A 26,601-nucleotide genomic window follows, 5' to 3' on the forward strand; every position below is an offset into this window, starting at 1 on the left:
ATCTGTTGAAAAAATTGTGCTGTCCAGGAGTCATGGTAAAACCTTAGTTCCACTGTAGAGTTGCCTAGGTACAGGTGCTAATAGCCTTCTCTGTCCCTATCTAAAATAGGGTCACATTAGTAATCCAGAATGTAAGCGTGCATGTGGTCTAGAGAGCGTCCCTTGAAGCCCATAGCTCCCCATCTTCCAAAGTGGGGCTTTATTTTCAAATCCAGGCATGAGTCCAGCGGCTGTGCTGGTGCTGGTCTAGGCTGAATTGGTCTTTCAGAAGTCAGTAGCCCTTCTTGGAGAAGTTGGCAGAAGAGGAGGGGAAAAGAAAATTCAGCTAATATGAGGCTGCTAGTAAAGAAATATTGTTAATTACATTTGCTATATGTATAGGTATTTATGTTCACACCACCCTTCTGGAGATAAGGGGAGCAGAACAATTTGTTATGCATGTCTTTGTGTGTGCATGTACGCACCTCAGATCCATGTTGCTTCTCTGAGGACAATGCTGGCAAAGTAACCTGAGAGCTGTAGGTATCTGGCATACGCGCAATGAGTCTGGTCTTGCTGCAAGAATGTGATAAAGCTTTTAGAATGCTTTTGATGCTGCTGTTTAGTGAAAATCTCTCCTTTCTGACCATCCTTCATCTTCCCTTTGGAGGGGACAAACACTGACAAAGGAGAGCTACTCCAGGCATGCCAGACAGAGCTTTGCTACTTCTCTTTCTTTTTTAGAGAGGACAACAAAAGGAGGAGCACTTTGAGAGGTAGGATATCACTATCAGGACTGTGCCCCTAAAGATACAGGCCAATCCCAACAATGTAGGAAATTAGCAGAAGATCACTCTGCTCCTGCTCAAGGCTGATTTTAGGATTTTGAGGGACCTTAGTGAGGGGGGGACAAAGTCACTTGAACCTTTTTTTAATCTTTTCTTTCCCTCCTTTCCTCCCCACACGCTCACAAGACTAGGTAGAGATAAGAGTGAAATAGTCACTTAGTGAATTGTGAGTTTTCTCTCACATGTGGGTGTCCCCTTAGAATCACGTTCCTCTCCTCAGTCACAGGTTCCATGGGATATTAAAAACCAGTTCTGCTTCTACCCCACCGGTATCTCCCTCACTTTGGGCCTGATCCTGCTCCCCTTTAAGTCTGTGGGAAAACGCAAAGGGAGCAGGCTTGAGCCCTGGCTCTGAGGCGACTGCTTTCCTGTCAGCCTCAAGGACAGAATGTGAAGCCAGATAGAAAAAACAGCCTGGGCTACTGCTTCTGCTTCAGGTAGCAGCGCAGTGCTGTCCTGGCCCCATCTATTAAGTGGTGCAGTAAGTCCTCTCTCTGAGGATGATGCATGCTGTGGTGCAGGACTTCAGCTGCTGTCAATAGTGTAGCTCCAATAGTGTTGTCATATAGCATGGCATTTTGGGATGTATAAGTAGGGGCATAGCGAGCAGATCGAGGGACGTGATCGTTCCCCTCTATTCGACATTGGTGAGGCCTCATCTGGAGTACTGTGTCCAGTTTTGGGCCCCACACTACAAGAAGGATGTGGATAAATTGGAGAGAGTCCAGCGAAGGGCAACAAAAATGATTAGGGGTCTGGAACACATGACTTATGAGGAGAGGCTGAGGGAACTGGGATTGTTTAGTCTGCGGAAGAGAAGAATGAGGGGGGATTTGATAGCTGCTTTCAACTACCTGAGAGGTGGTTCCAGAGAGGATGGTTCTAGACTATTCTCAGTGGTAGAAGAGGACAGGACAAGGAGTAATGGTCTCAAGTTGCAGTGGGGGAGGTTTAGGTTGGATATTAGAAAAAACTTTTTCACTAGGAGGGTGGTGAAACACTGGAATGCGTTACCTAGGGAGGTGGTAGAATCTCTTTCCTTAGAAGTTTTTAAGGTCAGGCTTGACAAAGCCCTGGCTGGGATGATTTAGTTGGAGATTGGTCCTGCTTTGAGCAGGGGGTTGGACTAGATGACCTCCTGAGGTCCCTTCCAACCCTGATATTCTATGATTCTATGATTCATGTAGCATGGAAACTCTGGGTCATAGATACAGCGAAGTGAGGTGAGGCTGGAGGAAGTCAGTAGTCCATTATAAATAGCAAAATAATGAACTTTTAAGGTCAGATCCCATGAAAAGTACGTTTTCGTTTAGCAGAGTTCCAGTAAGAGCAGCCATATGAAATAGTGAAGGGCAAGAAGGCATCTGTCTGTGGAGGCTTGCTCTGGCCAGAAGTCAATGGAGCTAAGTACCAGTTAAGGATCTGGCCAAATATCTGTAGTGTAGCCTACATTTGCCATCAGCCAAACAAATTGTCCTCTCAAGAGGCCAGTCTGGTAGTCTGATCACAGTTGTGAGCCAAACTGGCCTGATGTTATCCTGTATATTTATCAACTGGCCTCGTTATCCATCCAAAAATCTATCCCATCTATCCATCCATATTTCTAAGGAGCCCTACCACCTCAATGTCCAAGTGCTGGTCTCTGTCTCATACCAATATGATGAGTGTGTTGGGAGGTGGGGAGAGAAGAGTACGAAAAATACCTGAGAGATCTGTGCTTACTTTACTGCTATTAAATGCCTTTAAAATGTACATAAAAGCCGCTGAAGCCTGAGGAGCCTCAGCCCGCAACAATAGAGATGCAGATTGTCATTTTCCTTTCAAGCCAGGCTTCAAAAGGAAAAAGGGTTTATTTTTGCTATTCAGAATCAGCATTTCAGAAGGGAACGTTTGTAACTTGACTATAGATCCTCAGGCCAATGGACCAGATCCTTCTCCTGGTGAAGTCGCTCAGAGTTTTGCCATTGACTTTAACAGCAGCAGATTTGGGCTCTTGTTTGTAACTGGCAATGGTGAGAGTGTAATCTGACTGGCATCTGGTAGCTGACCATATCTGTCTCTGACTGCTACCAACCTGTGTGTAACAGCAGGTGACGGGGCTGTGACGGGAAAGGCTATAGTCATTGCTAGATACTGATTTTCCAGTGTTCGTGACTTTCTGAAAATTCATCTTTTTCCATGATTGGGCTCTTCCCAAAAGTGAGTGAAAAGTATGAGTAGTGATCCAATTGCCACAAAAGTAGTTGTTCTGTTTTTTAACTATGGAGATCCTGTAATTCCTTCTCATGTAGATAATGGGGTTGTTTGACGCTTCTAGTCTCAGGAGTGTAGGACTGTGCTTTTTTTCTGTTCTGTGGTTCAGGAACAGTAAAACCTGGGGCTCCAAGGGTGTGGATATGTGGAACCCTGACTTTGTTCTCTGATGTTTCTGATCTCCTTCACAGCAAACAATTGTTTTCGATAAGAGATTCTGTAAGTTCAACTTCTCTTTTGAAGTTTCCTTTATTTCCATGAGCTCAGATTCCGTGTGCTGCAAATTGTTGCTCTGTAGTTGAAACACTTCTATCTAAAGCTGGCAGTGTCCCCAAAAAATGACTCCACCTTTTTCTTCTAGAGCCTGATCCTGTAACAATGATGTCAAATGGGATTTTTGCCATTGACATCAGTGGGAGCAAAGTGGCTCTCTAGTAAGGAGGCAGATTTTGTTAGGGTCCCACTTTAATGTGTAGGACCAACATCATCTCTTTTGGAAGAGCTTTCATGGTCCTTTCAGGCTTCTGCTGTCATTTCAGAGGGGCAATATAGCTCTAGGGTGCTGCTCTGCTGCCCTAACCCCTGCAGCTTGGAAAGATCTGAACAGTATGTCTTTTTCCTGACTTCTCCCTGGCCCCTATTCGGAGGAGGAAAATTATTTGCTTTATTTAGTATTTGGTGCGGTTTTCAGTTATTCCAACTGGAGCTGCCTCCTCTCTGTCCCAGTGGTTTGCACCAGGCTCTGAGCTTCTGGCCTTGTTGTTTTAAATGACAGCTGGTTGACTCTGTTCATGGGTTTGGAACATTCCAATAAAACCTATGTAGGTGGTTTAGTGGAAAGAGGAAAGTGAGATGATCATGGATGCAAGAGAAATGTATCACATGGATGTGCACATGTATGTTGAATGGTGGCCACTCAAGTTGTACATGTAAATCATACATTAAGGGACACAAATGGGTGATTTGTGCTTTTTACATGCACCAAGGGGAAACAAAGATTGACTTTTTTCCTCCATGTTCTACAAAAATATAAACTTCCTTTTGGCAGTGAAATGAAGAATCAGAGGCCTAACTTGTTATCAGTAAGTATGTTTACCATGAGGAGACTAGAGCTATTAGAATCCCAGGGACCCTCCCCACGAGATTACCTACTTGATGATGTCCCTTTAATTGATTACTTATCTCAAGCTACAGATAGTTTCTGTGCAGCGCTCATCATTTAAAGATTTATAACTGTGCACTAAAGCATACAATCAATGAAATAACAAGGAACGTTTTTTGTCAAAGTTCTTCCAAACTGATTCCTTTCTAAATTGCATGAGAGTTCAAAAAAAAAAAATTGCTCCCCCCCCCCCCCCGAGAATTGTTCACAAAACCATTAATTTTACAGTAATTGACTTAGACGCTGCTCAGGAGGGGAGGGAAATGAAGGAAACAAATGCCACTTTGAATACAGAGAATTATGATGTGTTCTCAGTTTTCTGATGTATTCTCTCCAAGCACACCTCTCCTCCCCGAAGGATCTGCTGTCTGTTTTGCAAATGCTGGTGATGAACAGTCAGACAGGGAGTCTCGGTCCATTAGTCACTTTAGTGTGCCTGTATCGGGAGCGTTGCAAAATTTTGAATTCTGTTTCCATACTAGATGTGACATCGAGTTTTCTAAAAGATTGTCCAGGCGAGGAGCTTGCTGTGGAGGAGCGAAGTGGTTTTATCAACAAAGAATGGAGTCAACCCAGAAAGGGAAGTAGCCACAGAGGAGCACAGAGTTCATCTCTTGATATAAACCACAATTGCAGGATAATACCTGATGACAGCCTTCTTGAAATGTCGGTGCTTTTGGTGGAACAATGCATTTCACAGGGGGAGTTTCTGTTCCATTGGATTAGCTCATTGCCACTAAAATCAAACACTGTATACCCAGCTGGAAGGTTGTTTTAATTAAAATGACATACCACACAATACTATTTTGTATACTAAGCATTTTTGCCATTTTTAGCCTGGATTTATGAATAGGGTGGGGATGGCGGGGGGGGGCTACTCCTATTGAAGTCAATAGCAAAACTCCCATTTACATAATTAAAGTGGGAGCAGGATGCGGCATGTGATTTCTACTTAGTAGTATTTAAAATAATTATTTTTAAATTGTTCTTCGTTGCATTTTGTATATTTATTTCTGCATCTGATAAATGACTGAATAGTGCATTGATTCCAAGTTAAAATCTGTATTTTTCAGTAAATATTTCTACTGATGACTTTGATTTGACTCGGATAGGTTCAGATTCTTGGGGGATAGGTCACACAGCCTATTGTGAATCTATTCTTGACATCTTGGCATAGTTTCTGAGTCACAGTACTAAGAAAAGACTCCAATAGATACCAGTGGTGAAGGAGACCCAGGAAGGGAGGGAGATTAAAGGCCATTGAGGTAATTCACATGTCTGGAAATTACATCTGTGTTGGATGAGCTCTAATATTAGAAGATCTGCAGCTAAACTATACTATGTAGAAGTAGGTCTTGAAAGAAAAATTCCCAGGGCTCAATGCTGGTCCAAATGAAGTCAACAGCAAAACTCTCATAGACTTCAGTGGGATCAGGATGTGGCTCCATCAGAGGAGAACAGATAAGAACACAAGAGGAGAGCACAACAAGGTCACAACAAGAATATTTTGGGATTAATTTGGAAAAAAAAAGTAAATTATAAACAAATCATTATTTTACATTTGGATTGATCTTTACTTTCTATGAATTATTTATTTATTCCATATCAATATCTATTTCTATCTCTGTATCGAGATATATCAGTAGCTGTCTATATATATTTAGAGATTCTCCACCAATAAAATTTTAAAAATGTGAACAGCTTAAATCACCTCCCCAGTGTTACTCCTGGAAAATGTCTCTGATTCTCTTCCATTAAAATGTAAAGACAAATATCAAATGTCTGCCAGCACGTTACTCCATACCTGCCTTCTGAGAACATGTACGAACATATTTTAATAAGAGAGGTGTCAGAGCACAGACTCTAACCCCTGCAGCAACTCCTGCCTCTAATCAAGTGGGAGGGGTGAGGCAAGAGAGCGCACGGGTGAGATGGGGAAGAATTCTTAGAGATCTTTGTTTCCATAAAGGCTGCATTGTTTCTTTCGACTGAGTTGTCGATTGACATTAAAAAAGACTTCAGAATCCTGATGACTTGTTCTCTCATGAAGTGGTTCTAATGAAATTCTCATTGTAATAAAAATGCCATTGACAGGAGTGCAGCCAGGTATTTCAACAGCCTGTACTTTAGCACAGGCTGGGACAGATTAATAGTGCTCAGATAAATCAATAATTGTCATGTGCTGTCTTCATGCAGTGCTACATTTAAAGATGAGCAAATGATGTTTTACTTAATCTTCAGGAGTTTGCATGCTTCTGATTTTGGGACACCTTGTGATTAATAGCTGGCTTTGACTATTCATAGTTATCAGTTATTACAAATCTTAGTTGGAAACCTAGTGTTTTTCACCAGTTTTTAATTGGCACCAGATGTTTGAGGAGTCAGATGTTGAATGGGAAGTTAGGTGTAATTTTTAAATGCTTTTTAGTTTAGAGTGAAAGAGCAAGGACATTGGAAACTGCTTGGTTTGGGATATTTCGTCTTGCCTGTATGAATAAAATAACTTTTCACCTGAAGGGAAACTAATGAAATTACAGCTATCAGAACTGAGACTTTTTTTAAAAAACTGATCCTTATGGAAATTCACAAGCAGGCTTTTCCTTAGTATATCAAGACCAATGAGTACTGTACATGTTTTACATTTTATTTGAGAGAGAGAGAGAGTGTGTGTGTGTGTGTGTGTGTGTAAAGTTAGTGCTCCTGAAAGTTATTAACATAACAGGTATAGCCCAAGCATCTTCAGAGTAAGCTTCTTTATGCAGTTCCACCAACGTGCCTAAACCCTGACCTGAAAGAAAATGTCCTTAGGGGGTGAGTTGGGTTCAGTCACCAAGTCTGTTCAGTCTTTGGTGTGTCCATTGAGATAGCCAACACGTGAGCTAATTACAGTAGAACCTTAGAGTTACGAACACCAGAGTTACGAAATGATCGGTCAACCACACACCTCATCTGGAACAGGAAGTACGCAAACAGGCAGCAGCAGAAAAAAATAAAGTAAATACAGTACATTGTTAAATGTAAACTACTAAAAAAAAAAGAGAGAAAGATTTGACAAGATTTAAAAAAAAAGATGTGATATAAGAAAACTTTCTGTGTTTGTTTCATTTAAATGAAGATGGTTAAAAGCATTTTCTTTTGCATAATAAAGTTTCAAAGTGGTATTAACTCAATGTTCAGTTGTAAACTTTTGAAACAAGAACCATAACATTTTGCTCAGATTTACGAACAACCTGCATTCCTGAGGTGTTCATAACTCTGAGGTTCTACTGTAGGGCCACTTGTAGTAGCTTCTGTGATGTGATGGCTATCCGTTTGGAACTGGACTGAGAACTTCAACCCATTTCAGTTAGGAAAATAAGCACTCACCAGATCAGTCAGGACTGACTGGGACACAATCAGCAACTTAGTGATGGAAGGTCCTATGGGCCTGATTCAAAGTTCACTGAAGTCAATGAGAGTCTTTCCTTTGACTTCAGTGGGATTTGTATCAGACCCTCTCTATCCCATTCGTAGGAGCAATAGGAATACTGCCAAGCACAGGCGCCGACTTTCCAATATGCTGGGAGGTGCTCAACCCCCGGCTCTGCCCCAGGACCCGCTCCACTCCACCCTTTCCCCCAAGGCCCCACCCACCCACCTTTTTCCACTCCTGCCCTGCCACACCTCTTCCTGTCCCTACTGCGCTCCTGCTTCACCTCTTCCTGCCCTGTTCCACCCCAACCGTGTCGCATCCTCGCTTCCTCCCTCACTCCACAGTGCCTCTTGCATGTGGCAAAACAGCTGTTTGCTGCGGGCAGGAGGCATGGAGAGGGAAGAGAAGGCGGTGCTGATTGGCAGGGCCTGCCAGCAGGCAGGAGGCGCTGGAGGATGGGGAGGTTCTGATGGGGGGCTGCCAGTGGATGTTCAGCACCCACCATTTTTTCTGGAGCACCCACGGAGTTGGTGCCTATGTTGCAAAGTTCTGCAGAATTTTTCTCCTTATTCTGTAGACATTCATGGGGGGGAAATGATTTTTTTTTTAAAAGCAAGTTGACTTTTTTTTAAAATAAAAGGCAAACACTAATTGTTACTCAAATCAGAAGTTCTAAACTGACTTTTTACTAATACACTAACTTGTCTTAGATCGTCACATTCATCCTCAAGATCTTCCTCCTAACATCATCCTCCAGATTATCCTGTTCTCCTTCCCCTGGAGACATTCCAGTCCAGCACAATACTTCTCTTCAGATCTCTCTGATTCCTAGCTTTCTTTTGCAGCCCTCAGACTTATCTGTTCCTATGCTCACAGTATAATATCAATTCTCTTTGGCCTGGAAGCTGTGGCGTGCTTTTAGTAAGACATGCAACAACTTTTAGTGAACAAATTTTGCACTAAGCTTTCCATCCTGATGAAGAGTTTGCACCACTAGCTCTGTTCTGTTATGGACATTTCAATTCCACACTTGCCTGCATTATGGCAGTGGCTCTCAACCTTTCCAGGCTACTGTACCCACTTCAGGAGTCTGATTTGTCTTGCGTATGCCCAAGTTTCACCTCACTTAAAAACTCCTTGCTTACAAAATCATACTTAAACATACAAAAGTGTCACAGCACACGGTTATTGAAAAATGGCTGACTTTCTTATTTTTGTCATATAATTATAAAATAAATCAATTGTAATATAAATATTGTACTTCCTTTTCAGTGTATAGTACATAGAGAAGTGTAAACAAGTCATTGTCCGTATGAAATTTTAGTTTGTACTGACTGCACTAGTGCTTTTTATGTAGCCTGTTGTAAAACTAGGCAAATATCTAGATGAGATGATGTACCCCCTGGAAAACCTCTGTATACCCTCAGGGGTACACATAGCCCTGGTTGAGAATTACTGCCTTAGGTGGTCTAGACTTTTTAGTGACGTTCCATAAAATGGCATTGTCCATGCAGTGTCAACTTGCACGTATGGTGTGTGCGAGGTCATGCTTTACAGAGGACACAATTTTGTTCTACAGTGCACATTCAGGAGCTGGACAGAATGGCCCCATGGGCTGCCAGTTGGACATTTTTTGTGAATTCAGGGGCATGCAATGAAAACGTTGTGTATGTAGATGCATGCCACTGCCTAGAAGAGCAAGATAAATTTTCTAGTGGATTTTTAAGTGCAAATCATAGGGTAATAGTAATGAATCCGTTTAAAATCTGTGCCACAGGGGCTGCTGCCAAAGGTACAAAATGTATAGGTTGAGATATTCAAAAGTGGATGCCTCATATTAGACTCCTGAGTTGAGTTTTAGACACCCAAGTGGCTGATATTCAGAAGTTCTGAGCACCTAGCAGCTTAAGTTGAAGTCAAGGGCAGTTCAGCACTTCTAAATAACAGGCTATACATATATAGGTTCCTTTGGGTGTCACACTACTGTTGTAACAGGGGAAATGTGGTACCAGACTCTTGAGTAGAGTGGAGAGATGAAGGTAGGAATCCTTTGTAAATATCACAATAAAGAAATAAAATAAGGGACTTTTAATTTAATAAATGAAGCTTATTCATTTAACTTGCAGTGTTCCAATAGCAATAGTCACATGAAATAAACACCCTACCATGGGGGGCAAGGAAACATCTTGCAAAAATCCTTAAGATGACATTGACATCTAAATCTAGGCACTCATTGGAGCTGAGCTCCTAACATGGATCAAACTCCTTGGTCTAGCTGAGCCTGTAAACCTGAGTATTCCCAGGCTGAAGCAGACTTCTAGATGGATTGAACTCTTAGGCTGGAATGAGCTGCTGAGGCTGGAGACCAGCTTTATATCCCTTGGCTCCACCCCTTATTGGTTTTAACCAATCAGCCACCTCCACCTCTCTATGAAGTTTTGCCCCCTTTACATATATATTTTATTTTTCCCTGTTAAAACACTTACCCGCCTTACTACTAGCCAAGCAGGAAAAAAAGGTCACCACCAAATAAAAAAAGCACTCTTTCACGGGGAGCTGCAGTACTGCTCCCTTAACAATATCCTGTGTAAGGATATAAATAGCAGCACTTTCAAGGCCTCCCTCATCATACAAAATTGGAGTCCCATGGCCAGTGACAAACACCATGGCTTTCCCTGGCTCCAAAGGAAATGCCTCCAAACGTGGCCCCACAGTAGAAACGTCCAAGTCCCTGTTTTGTAAAGTAAGGGCAATGAGAAGATGGAAAGGGGAAGCCAGTTCTGTGCTGCGTGCCTGGCCGTTGGTATCTAGGGTGTCCAGGTGTCCAGTTTTCAATCAGAAAGTCCGGTTGAAAAGGGGACCTGATGGCGTCCAGTCAGATCTACTGACCAGAAAGCCAAAGTCCAGTCACTGTAGGTGGGGGAGGCACCAAATCATCACCCGCGTCAGCTCTTACTCAGCTAGGGCCACCTTCTACCCGCATCGGGCAGCTACAGCTCCCAGCCCCGGCTCTGCAGGCGAGTCCCTCCTGACCCACGCAGGAAGGGGTGGAGAGGGGAAAAGCAGTGAGTGATGGAGGGCGGGGGAAAGAGGAGCAAACAGAGGGGGGGACTTCAGGGGGAAGGGGCAGGCCAAGAGCAGGGCCTCGGGGGAAGAGGTGGGGCAGGGGCGGGTACTCAGGGGTAGGGGTGTAGGGGTAGGGCCTCATGGGAAGGGGCAGGGAAGGGTAGGTGCCGCTACTCTTGCTGGAGTGTCCGGTTTTTAAATGTTACATAGTTGGCAACCCTCATTGGATCTTCCTTCCTGGTCTTCCCTGGAGTCTTTCCATATAACTCAGTAAGGTGTTCTAATGCAAACAACATGCATCACTCGAACAGCCCTTTTGCAGATCTGTGCTTTAGGGATGTCAGGGACAGTTTTCTCCATCACTTGCATAATATTAGCTCTTAATTTTGAGTATCTTGACTTCTGGACCTGATTCTGCCATTCCCTTTGTTCAAGGAGTCTAGTTGTGTGAGTACGTACCAACTACTGGTTGCGGAGGTGTACCCGTAATGCTGTCCATTCTCCTTTTGCTCCCTATGGAGATTTTCTTCACAGGGTCAGGGATGTGTATGTTACAGTAGAAGAAAAAGGTCACAATGTGTTATCCATACAATAGCTTTACAAGCACAAAGCCACAAGAGTGCAAAAAAGGCAGACAGCCCAAACAATTAGTGCTGCCATCCCTTAACCTCACTATATCCAAGAGATCTAGAGAGAGATTCTCATAGTCATTTGTTTGGTACAGTATGATATAAGCTCTCAACATATAGTCTATAAAGATAATAAATTAATTTCTGATTAAATGTCTCCAAGCTATTTCTGAGACTCCTTTCAAAGCTAGACATCTCAACACCACTAATAAGTACTGTGTGTCGGAAAAGAGTCTCTGTGCAGTTCATATTTTAAAAAGAGAAATTTCAAAATATTATCTGCAATTAGGACGCTCGCTGGAAGAAAGCAATCAGTCCCCTTTACTTCTTAAGTAGCATCTCCTTCGGCAATGGACAAAGTATCGAGACATTTGGACAAGTGATCTAAGCAAATGCTTTAGGATTAGAGCTATGTGGAATGTTCACATCAAATCCTCCTGAACCTTGACTTCAAGGTGCCATGTGCTAGCAAATCTCCTGTCCAAGTTCTCAAAAACTGTGTGGGATTGTTTGCCTAGCTGGCCCTGTGGGCATCAGCCAGCCCTTACCCTACGCTCACCACCTCAAAGCCCCTTTTGATTCAACAAAATAACCTGCAATGGTTAGTGTGCCTCCAGAGCCTGTTAGCTGAACTGGGAGAGCTTAGTTCCTAAACACATTTTAAATCGAACCCTTCACTTCATACAGTCCCCTACCGGATTCTACATTTTAGCTCAGTGAGCCCAAGCGTAGCAGCCCTTTCACTGTGTATGTTAGGTGGAAGCAACAGCAGACTGAAGAACCTGTATCTTAGAGCTCAAGAGCCTGATTCTCCTCTCACAGAGGTACAGTGGGACAAACTCCGTGAAAGTTAATGGATTTACATGGGCAGGGCTGGCCCACAACATTTTGGCACCTGAGGCAGGGAGCTCAATAATGCCCCCATTGCCCCTCGCTTGGGCCAAAACTTTGAAAGGTCTCAATTCTGCCTTCTTCCTGTTCTATTCCTCTCATGGTATTGCTCTGCTACCTATCCCAATAAAGGAAAACTAACAACTTAAAATGCCTTGTTCAAAAATTTTAAGTAACACTTAACTTTCAAACGCCTGAACAGCAAATGTAACTTTTCTTGTCTGCATAGTAAACACTGGCCTTTTTATCTGTTTGAGTAATCAAAATGGTGCTTTCTGTGCCTTCTTGTTTGCAAAGATTTGAACTGCTTACGGAAGGTCCACAGTCTGGGCCAGCTCATGCTCTATTGAGATGATTGCAAGGCTGACCAGCCTCTCCTCTGTCATTGTGGAGCATAGATGTGTTTTTATTTACTTCAGCTTGGAGAAGCTGCGTTCTCCACTGGCAACTGTTACAGGAAGTGTTAGAAGTATGCGCAGAGCAACAAAAGCATTTCAAAAGAGGGTGGTCATCTTATTTGTGCACATATATTCCAGAACAGCCTTTGGAGTTGATCCTGCTGAAATGTATCTTGAAAGGGCTTTCAGTTCATCACCTAAATCACTCGCATCAATATCACGCATGTCATCATGTGTCAACACTTTCTCTAGTGCCCTGCATTGCTGGTGTAGGTCTTCTTCAGGTATAGTGAGGAGTTTTGAAATATCATACAACATCCTAAATATACTGCTGTGTTCTTAGAGCTGCATGAAACGTTCTTCAACTGACTGTATTGCACAATCTAGCAACTGGTTAAAGAATTCAACTTTGAATTGTTGTTTGGGGTCTCTCATGGGATTATCCCGTGCCTCATAATCACAATGTCTTCTTCAGCAACTCTTTGTTCTTGAATGGGTGAGAAAATAGCTTCAGTATGAAGTTCCTCTGCCAACTTCTGTGCACTCTTCAGAACGTTTTGAAATCCCTCATCTATAGTTATGACTTTGCTTTGTCCAGTTGTTCCATTGCTCCACATATATCAAGGTCAACACCTTGGAGTCTCTTGCTTACAACATTTATTTCAAACAGTATGTCATGCCACAACACTAAGCCACACAGAAATTTGAAGTTATATATGTTTCTGGTGATTCCATTTCCCTCTGCCACTTTTCTCCCAAGAACAGCTCCTGTCACAGCATTATCCTCCATAATGGCAACTATGACATCATCTGTCTTCCCAGTTTGGTGTTGGATAGGCTTTATCGCCTCCACTCCACTTTCCCATCGTGTGGCTCTGTGGTTTCAGTGTCAGAGAGGATGTTCCCAGATGTTGCTTCAAAATTTGCCATCAAAGAGTTTATGCAGAGAAAAATACATAGATGCTTTGAATTACATTAAAAAATTCAACAGCCTCACTAGAAGCTGATGCTGCATCACTGACCACCAAGTTCAATGAATGAGAACTGCACAGGACAAAAAAAGCTTGAGGGTTTAACTCTTGGATCCGTGTCTGCACTCCTCTGTTCTTTCCTCTCATGTTGGCACCATTATCGTAGCCCTGACTTCTCAGGTCAGCTATCGCAATTCCCGTATCTTCCAGCTTTTTAAGAAGCACATTTGTCAGACAGCTCCTGTAGTATCATAAATGTCAATACATTCTAGAAAATGCTCTGACAGTCACCATTGCAGGAACATTTTCACTAGGTTCTGTTGTTACAAAACGCACCATTAAAGTCATTTGTTCAGTATGGCTGATGTCAGGTGTGCAGTCCAGAATAACAGAGTAATATCTTGCTGACTTCAGATCTGCCACAATCTTCTGTTTGACTTTTGTTGCCAGTAACTGTATGATCTCATTTTGAATTGTTTTTCCAAGGTAATGGTGTGTGTTCATTTCTTGGGTGGTGACTCTTCTTAGATGCTCCTAGAGTACAGCATCAAACTCAGCCATCAGCTCCATAATTTTAAGGAAGTTTCCATTGTTTGGCACATAAAGCTGATCTGAAAAGCCACGCAGTGTTAGGTTTTGGGTAGCAAACATTCTCACAATGGCAATGAGCCTTTTCAGAACATTTTGTCAGTAAAGAGACTCTGACGCTGATCATCTGTGGTGGCCTTTAACCTTAGTCTCATCTCAAGCTCTTTCCACCTATGGAATGCTCTCTGGTGATTTGCTGCGTTCTCATGGCATGCCAGATTTCTAGCCAGGTTTTTCCAGTCCTTTGTTCCTGTAGAACCCAATGTGGCTGGAACATTAGACTGGAAGAGTTTGCAGCAAAAACAGGATGCAGAATTCTGGGTTTTTGAGTAAATAAGCCATGGCCTCTCCACTTTGTCACCATTGGGGATTTCATACCAGTAATGTGTTGGATGGAAACTTCTATTTTCACTGTCTTTGGGGAACATGAAGTTTTTCACTTGCTGTGGCCCATGCAGTACAAGGAAGTCCCACAGGCTACTGCTCAAGTGGATCCACAGTCCTGGATCATCTAGACTTAAGGAACTAAACTCAGCAGCAGTGTTCCTTGCGCCTCCACCGCACTCTTCTCTGATCTACACTTTTCTTCAGGAATATGCATGGTTACATCCATTTGAGATGGAGATATGGATGCTGCAGTAGCTGCCAGGTCACCTGCACTCTGACTAACTGGGAGATAAGGCATCTCCTCGCCACTCACATCCTCACTGGGGCCAGAAGGCTCGCCGTGAACATTTGTGTCTATGTATCTCAGGAGATCTCCTTCCTGCTTGGATAGAAAAGCTTTTTTTGCTTTCTTTCTTTTTCTGAATGCGGCCCCAGAGGGGCGTTTTCTTCTTTCCCTCATGACTGCTGTTCTGTGCCAGCTATAGTGGGTCTCAACACTCAATTGAAGGGGACAAATAAGCAGGCTGGTAGCAGGGCCTGAGTGAGGGAAGATATCAGCATCTAAAGGGCCTAACTGGCTCCTACTACTTCAGTTGACTGCCTCTTCTCCTCACGTGGGTTCAGGGAAGCAGCAGGAAACAGGAAGCTCCCTGAGAAGCTGGTGTTAATCAGTCCAGGCTCCTGGGGGTGCTAGAGAGGTACATAAGAGGCTCTTCCTCCTCTCTCTCCTTGCAGGTCCTGCTGCTTTCTGTTATTCCCTCTCACCTTTTCTCCTGTCTGCCTGTTATGTCTGTTGTGCCCTCCTTCCTCCAGCACAGCACTCCACCATCTCTGTGCATCTAGAGCAGAGAGAATACACATGCACCAGCAGCAGACACAATTTTCTACACTCTGGGTCCTAGAGGCGCCCCCCCACAGTCTGGCACCTGAGGTGGCCACCTCAGTTCACCTCATGGTAAGGCCAGCCCTATACATGGGTATAAGTGACGGTAGGATTAAGCGCTATCAAGGCAAAGTCCATGTGGAAAACACTTCCATAATCTCACCCTCCTAGTCTCGGGAAGATCCCTAGCCATTGAGCAACACTGGTCTCCATTTTAGACACATCTGCTCATTCTGTCTGCAAAATTGGAAGAGCATGATCATTAACAAGTGGAATAATTAGCAGGTTAAAGGGGTACAACAACCTGGAGTCATCTGGATACCAGCAGAGACTACCACTATTCCTTGCTGCTCAGAGATAAAGTTGAACGCTCACAATCTGACAGATTGAAGGGAGAGATCATTTTAACATCACAGTTGGTGCATGAATAAATCACCTACTGTGTATATAGCAGGGACAGGCACGGGGGAAAGGGATAACATAGGTAGGCTTAGAAGGATTCCATTTTTATTGGTAAATGTTAGTACACGCCAATGTCACCATACACGCACAAACTCAAAAAATATTTCATCAATAATAATTGAAATGTACAGATAAGCAATGTAAGAAAAATGCTGCTTGAGAACTTTTAATAGAGTTTGAGTTAAGGATATTTACTTTGTATATTTTGACATGTGATTTTGACTTTAATTTTTTGAATCTCAGTGCCTACGGTCATTAAATAATTGTCTGACCTCCCATAATTTCCCACAACAGTGAAAATTTAAATTAATAAAAAAAAATTTAAATTGCTTAAAAATATACATTGATATTATCTGTGTAAATTATTTTTAAAAATCGAATTCTGCCAAGTCTAGACATAGGACAGATAAATGCAGAAGCATTCTCCAAGAAGGGTTTACATGTGTGGATATTGCACCATACTGCGCTATGCACACTGCCTCCAAGCTGCTTCGTACGATGTGGCATTAAAGTGTCCCTCTGGTGGAAGAAGTCACTTTGCAAGAATGACAAATTGGCCATGCACAAATATTCTCTGTCTGACATCCAAGTCATGTTCGCTCAGTTATGCGGTAAAGGCATAGGTTTTTTTCTCCTCTCAGGAGCTTAGCTCAAAACTCCAAGCAGTGTTCTTTGGGCCTAGTACATCATTTGAAACGGCCATCCAAAGGCAGATATGAACAGTAAGCAAGCACTTGCTTTTTTAGGATGTTTCTGCATCGTGTATGATGATTAGCCTGGCTAGCCAAGCCATGACCCTCTGACAGCTGTTGAGTGGCCTATAGGAAGCTGGTTGCAGGACAGTGGATAGGTGTCCACATCACAGGAAATAACAATAGTTGCACCCTTGTTGGCCAATCTTGCCAGCGAGGACATGGAGTGACTAACATGGAGCATTAACTACTCTCTCACACACAGATGGTCTTACCAAGTCTGTGTAGAGGCAGAGCATCCTGGAGAGTCTGGAGTTTGCACAATTGCTGCTCCTCCTGGGGCTGTCCTGGGGATAAGAGGGTATGTCAGTCTTCACTGGCTTCATGAGCATTAAATTCACTTTGAAAAGAAAAATATCCATAAGTAAGTTAAGTAATCAGAGAGACAAGGCGGGTGAGGTAATATCTTCTGTTGTACAACTTCTATTAATGAAAGGGACAAACCTTCAAACTCCAGAGAGCTCTTCTGCAGGTCTGGAAAAATAGCAAGTTGAATTCTTATACTGGATTTTCACAATACACCTCTGGTTTATGAAGACTCATTAGAAGAAAAAGTAGCACTCCCTTCCAGACTGAATTTCCAGTATTTCAAGTTGAATAGTCTGCTTCTGGCTGGTGTTAGCTCTTTATAGCATGCATTTATATTTCATCTACTCTTAACTGTTGTCCCCTCATTTAACATTCAGTGAATTTTATTAAAGCACTGTGATTTATAAGAAAATCTTACATTTTAAATGATATTTCCATTGTAACTTCTTGTTGTCTTAGGTTAATAAGTAGTGGATGGAGTTTTGGTTTGTTTCTCAAACTTTTCCTCATCTGTAGGGTAAGAGCTCCACCTGCTGGTATGAAGGGAGCATTACATGTTTTAAACCAATTTAATCCCAGGTATTAAATATGCATTTTAGTACCTTGTAGTACGGATTTGAAGAATGAGTGCACTAATTTTACCCCTTTGGTTCTGTTTGTGTGTGTTTGCAGTGGTAACAAAAGAAGAGGCTCTTTTAAAAGAGAGAGCAAAGCTTTTAAACTTTTGCAGTTTTCTTCAAGGTTGAGGTGTTAGCAGGGTTGCCAACTTTCTACTCACACAAAACCGAACACCCTTGCCCTGCCCGCTGCCCTGACCCGCCTCTTTCCTACCCCTTCTCCAAGGCCCCGCCCTTGCTCACGCCATCCCTCTCCTCCCCTCCCCCCCGTCACTTGCTCTCCCCACCCTCACTCGGTCATTTTCACTGGGCCAGCTCAGGGAGCAGGCGTATGGGAGGGGAATGAGGGCTCCAGCTGGGGTTGCAAGCTCTAGGGTGGGGTCAGAAATAAGGAGTCCAGAGTGCGGGAGTGGGCTTCAGGCTGAGGCAGTGGGTTGGGATGCGACAGGGGGTGAGGGCTCTGCGGAGGGGCCAGGGATGAGAGGTTTGGGGTGTAGAAGGGAGCTCTGAGTTGGGGGTTGGGGCACGGAGCGGGTGAGGGCTCTGGCTGGGGGTGCAGGCTCAGGGCTGGGGATGAGGCGTTTGGGGACACCTGGTCACCGTAGGTCTTAGTATTTCTGTGGCAGGTTAGTGTGTACTTTATCTGCCAGAGTTAAAGCATTAGGGCCCAGATCTACAAAGGGACTTAGGTTTAGGCACTACTGCAATCACTGTAGTTGGCAAAACTCATTTGGTGCCTAAATTTTCACTGTAAAAAGGCCCAAAGGCACCTAAATTTCTGTCTGTAGGCAAGTGCACTGCTGCCTCAGGCAGCCGCCCAGACCCCCATCTGAACCATAGCATGGTCCTGAAACCAGGAGAAGACAATGCCTGTATCACCTGCAGGACCCAATCTGGTAGGCATGCTCCAATCACATCTAATTCTGCAGAAAACGGCTGGGGGGAGAAAGGAAGCTACCTTTATTGTCTTCAGCCTAGTTCTTAGGGAACTCATCCAGGATGTGAGAGAACCCACTTCAGTTCCCCCCTCTGCCTGATGAGAAGGGATTTGAACTGGCTTCTCCTACCTCTCAAGTGAGTGCCCTAACCACTGAGCTAGGGGATAGTCTGATGTTGTCCCTCCCCATTGAAGCCATACCACTTGGTGTATAAATAACTAAAATATACATTGGGCCAGCGACCGTGAGAATGATGGGGTAGTCACCGGGCAGAGTGGGGAACTGAACCTGCCTCTGGGCTGAGTTTCCTGACCACTGGGCTAGAGGTTATAAGGGAGGCTGCCTCCTCCCTCCAGTCGTTCTGTTCGCTGTTAGGTACGTGCTGCTGCTGTTCTGCCAAGAAACCACTTAAGGCACCTGACTGTAGATGAGGATTCCTGGCTGTGGATCCCAAGCTAGATAGGTGCCTAACTCCATGGGAGTGGCCAGGTGTAGGACTCAGACCTCTTGTCATCATCCCCTATTGGCTAGTTTAGGCAGCTCCCTGCCCAGTGAGCTGGCTTTTGTGGATCCCATTCTCAGGCAGCTTTGTGTCCCCACTCATTGTATAGGGAGCTAAAGGGCCTCACTCAGGGTTTGTGGATTCCACTGGGACTGTGTCTACACAGGAATAACAAACCCACAGCTGGCCAGAGTCAGCTGACTTGGGCTCGCAGGACTCAGGCTCCAGGGCTGAAAAATCACTCTGTTGATGTTGGGGCTTGGGTTGGAGCCCAATCTCCAGGATCCTACAAGGGTAGAGGGTCTTTTATCCCTGTGTTCAGGTAGCCAAAGTGACTAGGCACCTAAAAGTTAGGTGCAATGATTTGGATTTGGGCTCAGGTCTTTCTGTGGATATTTTTTGTGTACAGAGAGAGAATTTTTCTACATTATCCCATCAGTTTTCTGAGGTTTATAAACTTCATTTTATAGAAACGAAAGAAATTGAAACCTCCTACTTTTAACTTTTAACGTGGGGAGCAGTTCTGGATGTCTGTACAGTATCTGAACCTCAGGAAAACTTCTCATGCAGCCCTTTAATTCATTCCTTCAAAATAAAAACGCAGCAGAATAGAGATATCCTTTTCAAGGCATACTAAAAATAAAGGGCTAGAGAGAAGAATGTTTGAGGAAGACAAACCTTAGGGATTTTATCTCTGGACCTCTAACAGTGGGCTCAGCATGCTCCCGCTCTTCTAAAGCTGCCTCGGTATTGCTTATTCTTGGACCACAGCAAGCTTAAAAGGACACTGTTCAACACATTTTTCGTAATATATGGGAGAAAAAAATCTTACTGTCAAAACTGAATCTTGCAACTTGGATCTCTTTCCAGACAGAGCATTTCCCCGTCCATCACACTTACACACTAGTTTGTTCTTGCTGTTGCATACTTTCTCATGAGTTGGTTGAAAAAGGAACATTAAGCCATTTCTTTTCAATCACCTATAAAGACTAACAAGGAAATTGCAAATGGACATTGGCCAAAAAAATTGGTAATGCTAGTTAATATTATGGACTGGCCAGGTTTGCGAAGGTCCCATTTGAGCTAATGGTTGCAGCACAGCACTGTAGTAGTGGGTTGGAGGTGAGTGTTCTGCAGGGAACTCTCAGGAGCATCTTGATCTGGTTCTGCACCAAATTATAGATGGAGGGTTTCCCTTCCCCTAATGTTGATCATCCCCTTCTCCCGTATCTGGATGCTGGTTAGCCATCCCTTCCAGAAATGGTGTATCCCTGAGGCTCACAAAAATATGTTAAAAGTACAATTTCTTTAAACGTTTGGAGTACCCCAAATTGCAGGTATTTTAATGGTTCAGGCTGACCCTTTGGATCACCCTCACAAGCTCTTCACCCCACCTTCCTTTCCTATGACACCAGCAGAATGACTGTAATGTTCGGGCTCCCCCATGGGATCAGCCTCACACAAGAGGCAGTACACGTTTCAGGGGCAAACTGTCAGTGTAGTCAGTAAAAATTCCTGGAGGAAGCTTGTGGCTATACACATCAGCAAGATGGTTGAAACAAAAAACTTACCTAACAAAAGAACCTGCTGATGCTTATAAAAGACTCTTCCAGTGCAGGAGTTACCATGTGACAGTGTTGCAGAATTACAGGTCACAGTCACGACACAGGGACAGTGAAAACAGAAAGGAGAGAGCCAGGTTAATAAAACTGGCTATCCCTGGTTGTGAAACCCTGCAGATACTCAAGGAAGGAATAGGAATGTAATATCGCTGCTAACATGCTGTAACATATACTGTGAACTTTTCTAAACAAGTCATAATACAGTCATAATCATTTGATTATTTAATATGATCTTTGGTACATTTTTGTATTCCATCCCATTAGCTAATATTTTCATCTCTATATAAATTCACTTCTTTTGCTACTTTGGTTTTATCATCCGCTGTAGCTGCATTAAAGTAGTGCATAGAAGCCCCAGTTGAGCTTAGGGCTTCATTGTGCTAGGTACTGCGCAAATATACAATGGGTAGGTTTGTGCTGTAATCACAGGGTGTGATTAAGACATACGCAGTGAGAGACAGTCTAAAGACTGTCTAAAAACAGACTGGAAGAGCTTACAGTCTAAATAGACAAAGAAGATGAAGGGTGGGAGGGGAAACAGAGGTACTGGGTGACAAAGTGACTTGCTCAAGGACACACAACAGGTCAGTGGCACAACCCAAAATAGAATCCTGCCTCAATCCAGAGTCCACTGGATCACAAAACATTTTAAATCATTTAGTTAGGGGCATGAATTTGGTTCAGTATAATTTAATCTGTCTGACTAGGGCTTTAAAATAATGCACCGTATAATTTCCTGTTTAATGAGAGTCTTTCACTTGTTTCCATAATTAATAATTCCCCTTCCACCTCTTTTAGGTGTCTCTTAGCCATGAGTGCACTCGTGCCATAATGAAGCTGGTGTACTGTCCGTATTGCCGGGGCATTTCTAGTGTGAAACCGTGCAACAACTACTGCCACAACGTCATGAAGGGCTGCCTAGCCAATCAAGCAGACCTGGACACGGAATGGAGGAACCTGATTGGTAAGGAGAGCTAGTTATGTGCCAGTAAAACTGTTGAGTTTATGACATGTTCCCCCCGCACACCCCAAAGCTCATATTCAGTCTTTATGAGACAGGGATTGGAGAATGAATAAAGTGCCATTAGAACAGTTAAAAGGGCATAAGACCCTTTTACGCTAAAATTCCTCTGCCTCAGCGCTGGACTGTAAAAGGACTGGAAAGACATTTTACTGTGTTTGAGTAATGGGCTCAGTCAGATCACTACACAGAATGTGCTACACTGGCTAACAAGACCCTTGATCCTGTCAAGAGACCGATACTCTTTCCAATTAAACCAATTAAAACAACTCAATTAATTCTTGTGCCTTTCCCATCTCTTGAGGCTTAGGGCCAGATTCTATCACCTTTCTTCTGGCTGAGTGGTACCGTCCTCCACAAGTACCAAGGGTAAACTAAATTAAATTGGAAAGCACTTTTAGATCCTTCTGTGGAAGGTGCTGTAGAAGTGAAAAGTAATAAAATTGTTTCCATGGGATACTGGAGTCAGAATTGAGGACTTTCAACCCTGACAGTGCTCCTTCAAAACAAAAAGGGTGGGGTGGAGTTTGGAGGAATGAGACGCATATATAAAGGAAAATAAAGCTCATTTGCTTTATATTTAAACACAAATGCCATGGTGGAGGGGGCGGGGTCAAGTTCAGCAGCCAAGCAAAACAATCAACACTAGGAGAAAACTAGAATGAAATCGGTCAGGGAATGTAGCCTGAACAATTATTACACTTATAAGATTACATATTGGGGTGCAATATGCACTTGTCACAGATAACAGGTTCTTTTCCTAGGTGGCTATTTAAAGTTAATTGACAAGACTGAAGCACTTAGAGGAGAGGAAAGTGATCAGGAACAGTCAGCATGGATTCACCAAGGGCAAGTCATGCCTGACTAATCTAATTGCCTTCTCTGACGAGATAACTGGCTCTGTGGATGAGGGGAAAGCAGTGGACATGTTGTTCCTTGACTTTAGCAAAGCTTTTGACACGGTCTCCCACAGTATTCTTGCCAGCAAGTTAAAGAAGTATGAGCTGGATGAATGGACTATAAGGTGGATAGAAAACTGGCTAGATTATCGGGCTCAATGGGTAGTGATCAGTGGCTCCATGTCTAGTTGGCAGCCGGTAACAAGTGGAGTGCCCCAAGGGACGGTCCTCGGGCCGGTTTTGTTCAATATCTTCATTAATGATCTGGAGGATGGTGTGGATTGCACCCTCAGCAAATTTGCAGATGACACTAAACTGGGAGGAGAGGTAGATACGCTGGAGGGTAGGGATAGGATACAGAGGGCCCTAGACAAATTGGAGGATTGGGCCAAAAGAAATCTGATGAGGTTCAACAAGGACAAGTGCAAAGTCCTCCACTTAGGACGGAAGAATCCAATGCACCGCTAGGGACCGAATGGTTTGGCAGCCGTTCTGCAGAAAAGGAACTAGGGGTTACAGTGGACAAGAAGCTGGATATGAGTCAACAGTGTGCCCTTGTTGCCAAGAAGGCCAATGGCATTTTGGGATGTATAAGTAGGGGCATTGCCAGCAGATCGAGGAACGTGATTGTTCCCCTCTATTCGACATTGGTGAGGCCTCATCTGGAGTACTGTGTCCAGTTTTGGGCCCTACACTACAAGAAGGATGTGGAAAAATTGGAAAACATCCAGCGGAGGGCAACAAAAATGATTAGGGGTCTGGAACACATGACATATGAGGAGAGGCTGAGGGAACTGGGATTGTTTAGTCTGCGGAAGAGAAGAATGAGGGGGGATTTGATAGGTGCTTCCAACTGCCTGAAAGGCGGTTCCAAAGAGGATGGATCTAGACGGTTCTCAGTGGTAGCAGATGACAGAACGAGGAGTAATGGTCTCAAATTGCAGTGGGGGAGGGTTAGATTGGATATTAGGAAAAACTTTTTCACTAGGAGGGTGGTGAAACACTGGAATGCATTACCTAGGGAGGTAGTGGAATCTCCTTCCTTGGAAGTTTTTAAGGTCAGGCTTGAGAAAGCCCTGGCTGGGATGATTTAGTTGGGGATTGGTCCTGCTTTGAGCAGGGGGGTTGGACTAGATGACCTCCGGAGGTCCCTTCCAACCCTGATATTCTATGATTCTAAGACATAATTTGGTGAAACACGCGCACACAAACTTTATTTAGTACAGACAACTATAATTGGAATCATGGGAAAGGATCAATATGTACAACTATATAACTAAGATAAGTGCGGTTAAGTGGTTTCATATATTGTTTATACTTACAATCTTGCATTGTGTATGTTTACAACTTATGGAGACCTCTGGAAACAAAGACAGAAGGGTAAGTAAGTGTAACCCATCAGAAGGGAGGTTCTGATTCCATTTACACCGTCTCGGGGAGCTGATAAACCCACAGAAATGGGACCTGGGTGTGGTATTTTATACCCTTCCTTATGGTGGTAATACAGATATATACCACTTTTGCTCCTTTATCCTGATTATAATAATGTCATTAACAGGCCCTATCCATGCCTTTAGGATGTCCATAATTAAACATCAAGCATTAATATTCATGATGTACATCATTTATTTCTTAATCATTTCTATATGTAAATGCGATCTAACTGCTTAATACTTCATAGCAACATAATTGGCAAAGCCCTGAAAAGCTCCCTTCTTGTGGAATCCTGTGGTGTACTGTACCTGTTTGTGGAGTTACTCATTTGTCTCTTAGAAGGAGAGTGCAAAATATCTGACCTGGGGTTATTTCTTGAGGCATACACTCTTCAGCTAAATCCCAGCCTTTAATAAGTACTCCCTTATGCTCATACAAAAGGCCTGTAATCATAACAAACCTAATAACTCGGTTATTTATTCTCCTTCTTGCTGTAAACTCGCTGTTAACTTGCATTAAAAAGACTTAGCAAAGGAATTATATGGTAGCCAAAACTATAAACCCTTCACGATCGGGTCATGGGTCAGCAGTCAACAGAAAGATCCTGCATCTTTCACTTTGTGGCGGTGACAAGCCTTGTTGCAATGAAGTGGACTGTATGTCTACCTAAGGGTATGATTCACAGATTTTAAGGCCAGAAAGAGCCATTATGATCAAGACTGACCTCCTGCATAATGCAGACTAAAGAACCTCAGCCAGTGATTCCTGTCTCTGGCCCATACCTGCTGGCTGAGCCAGAGCATCTCTTTTGGAAAGCTATTCAATGTATATAATTAAGTTGGATTTTCAGAAAGCCTGTGATAAAAAGCTACTGCTTTAAATGTGAACTACAAGGATTCAGGGAAGTGACGGCTGCGGGGGACACAGAATCTGTGTATTGCTTGCCACTGGAAGTAATGGAGCTCTGTGGGAAGTCAGAAGACCCCTTGCTGTTCCTAATTGACTTTCACAAATAAGCTCAAGGACAGCATCTGCAGATAAACTAACTGATTACATATAAGTGGGGCTGAGCGGTGAATGAGCACGGTGCAAGCACCAAGTACATCTAGGAGATTTTTATTTTCAGCATAACTGGTTTAACACCAGGGAAATGAAACGTAATGGAGATAAACATAAGGTAATAGGCAATGTGACTATAATTATGAACACTCACAAATTGGGATTCGGGCTTTTTTTATTTTATTTTATTTTATTTTGCCTTAACAGCCTATTAGCTGAAAGTTATTTTTAAAAAATACATGTTCATTTCATTTCAAGGATGTTTTAGTTCTGCTATCCGCCAGTTGTAATGCTCCAATATAGCTATAAATGGAATGATCTTGTGTTCTTGGTTGTGTCACCTCCACCATAGGTTATGGCACTGCACTCATCATGGGGCTTAGCTACACCTGAAAGCTAGTCACCAACATCTCCTTGTTCAGAATGCTGCGCGCTGCTTAGCTAATGATGATCCTTACAGGGCAGGCATTAGCCCTGTGCTCTCTAGTCAGTGCTGGCTGCCAGGTTATTTGGAGGGGTCCAAGCCAAGGTTTTGTTTTTGACCAGAAAGCCCTACTTGGTTTGGGTCCTGGCTATGCGAGAGTTTGCCCTCTCCTTATGTGGCCCCGTGGTAACAGAACACAGCTGAAGCACTCAAATGAGAAGTCCCTTGGTTTAAAAGGGAAGGAGCTGGCAACAGGACTGAAGGGGTCATGGGCTCTGGAAGTAATTTCTCTAGAGCCCTTGTTTGTTGCCTTCTGGGCACAGGGCAAGGCATAGGGGCCTACTTTTGAAAAACTGGCCCTGTGTGCTTCCAGCCACACAACTCCTCTTGCTCTCAGGGCACTTTCTCCTAACTGCCTCATAACTCTGCTTCTCTAAAGGGCAAGATTTGCACTCCTGGGCCTCGTGCTGCCAGTACATCATGCTGAAAACCCTTAGCACTCAAAAATTTTTAACCCACTGAGGTACTCATAGGCCAGCCCAAGGGTCAAAAATCCACCTAGTGCAGCAACCTTCCAAGGCCCCTGACGTTTTCAGCCAGTTCCTTTCGAAAGCAGGAAGCAAGCGCTCTCCTAACTTCTAAGAACACAGAGAGGATAAATTTAAAAATGCCTTTCTTTTTCTTCAACACCATGCAGTAGGACCAGTCATTCCAGAGAAGGGCAAGGCAATGGGTATCAGTGGCCAGACAGTGTCACCAGAGGGCACTCAATGCGGGATATCCCCATGGAGAACGGATGTGCATCCATGCCAGAGCACACTGCATAGTCTGACAGAGCCTCCAGAGTCATCTGCTCTAGCCATTAGCCGTCCCCTTTCCTTGGAGCAAGATCTAGAAAGGGAGAACTTGGTTCCCTTGGTCAGAACAAAGCAGCGCCTTTCCAAGTATGGTTCAGTGACTCCATTTCCTATTAATAAATCTTCACAGACTGCGCCCTGTGACAGTTTGAGGCTAAGGATGTCTTGTGACTTGTCTGAGCTCAAACACATGAGCCAACGGTTCAGGTAAGGTTTACAGCCCTCCTTTCCCCAATCG

The 26,601-nt window shown here is 43.6% G+C and overlaps 1 protein-coding gene across 1 annotated transcript in view; it reads left to right on the plus strand.

Moving 5' to 3' along the window:
- Positions 1-26,601, plus strand: part of GPC1 (glypican 1) — a 329,347-nt gene that overhangs the window by 272,867 nt on the left and 29,879 nt on the right. Inside the window, exon 4 of the mRNA XM_074963999.1 lies at positions 21,468-21,633. Within this exon, the coding sequence (XP_074820100.1) occupies positions 21,468-21,633 (166 nt within the window). The remainder of the gene's footprint in view (positions 1-21,467; positions 21,634-26,601) is intronic.

This window comes from Natator depressus, chromosome 9, assembly GCF_965152275.1.
Source record: "Natator depressus isolate rNatDep1 chromosome 9, rNatDep2.hap1, whole genome shotgun sequence".
NCBI classification, from domain to species: Eukaryota; Metazoa; Chordata; order Testudines; family Cheloniidae; genus Natator; species Natator depressus.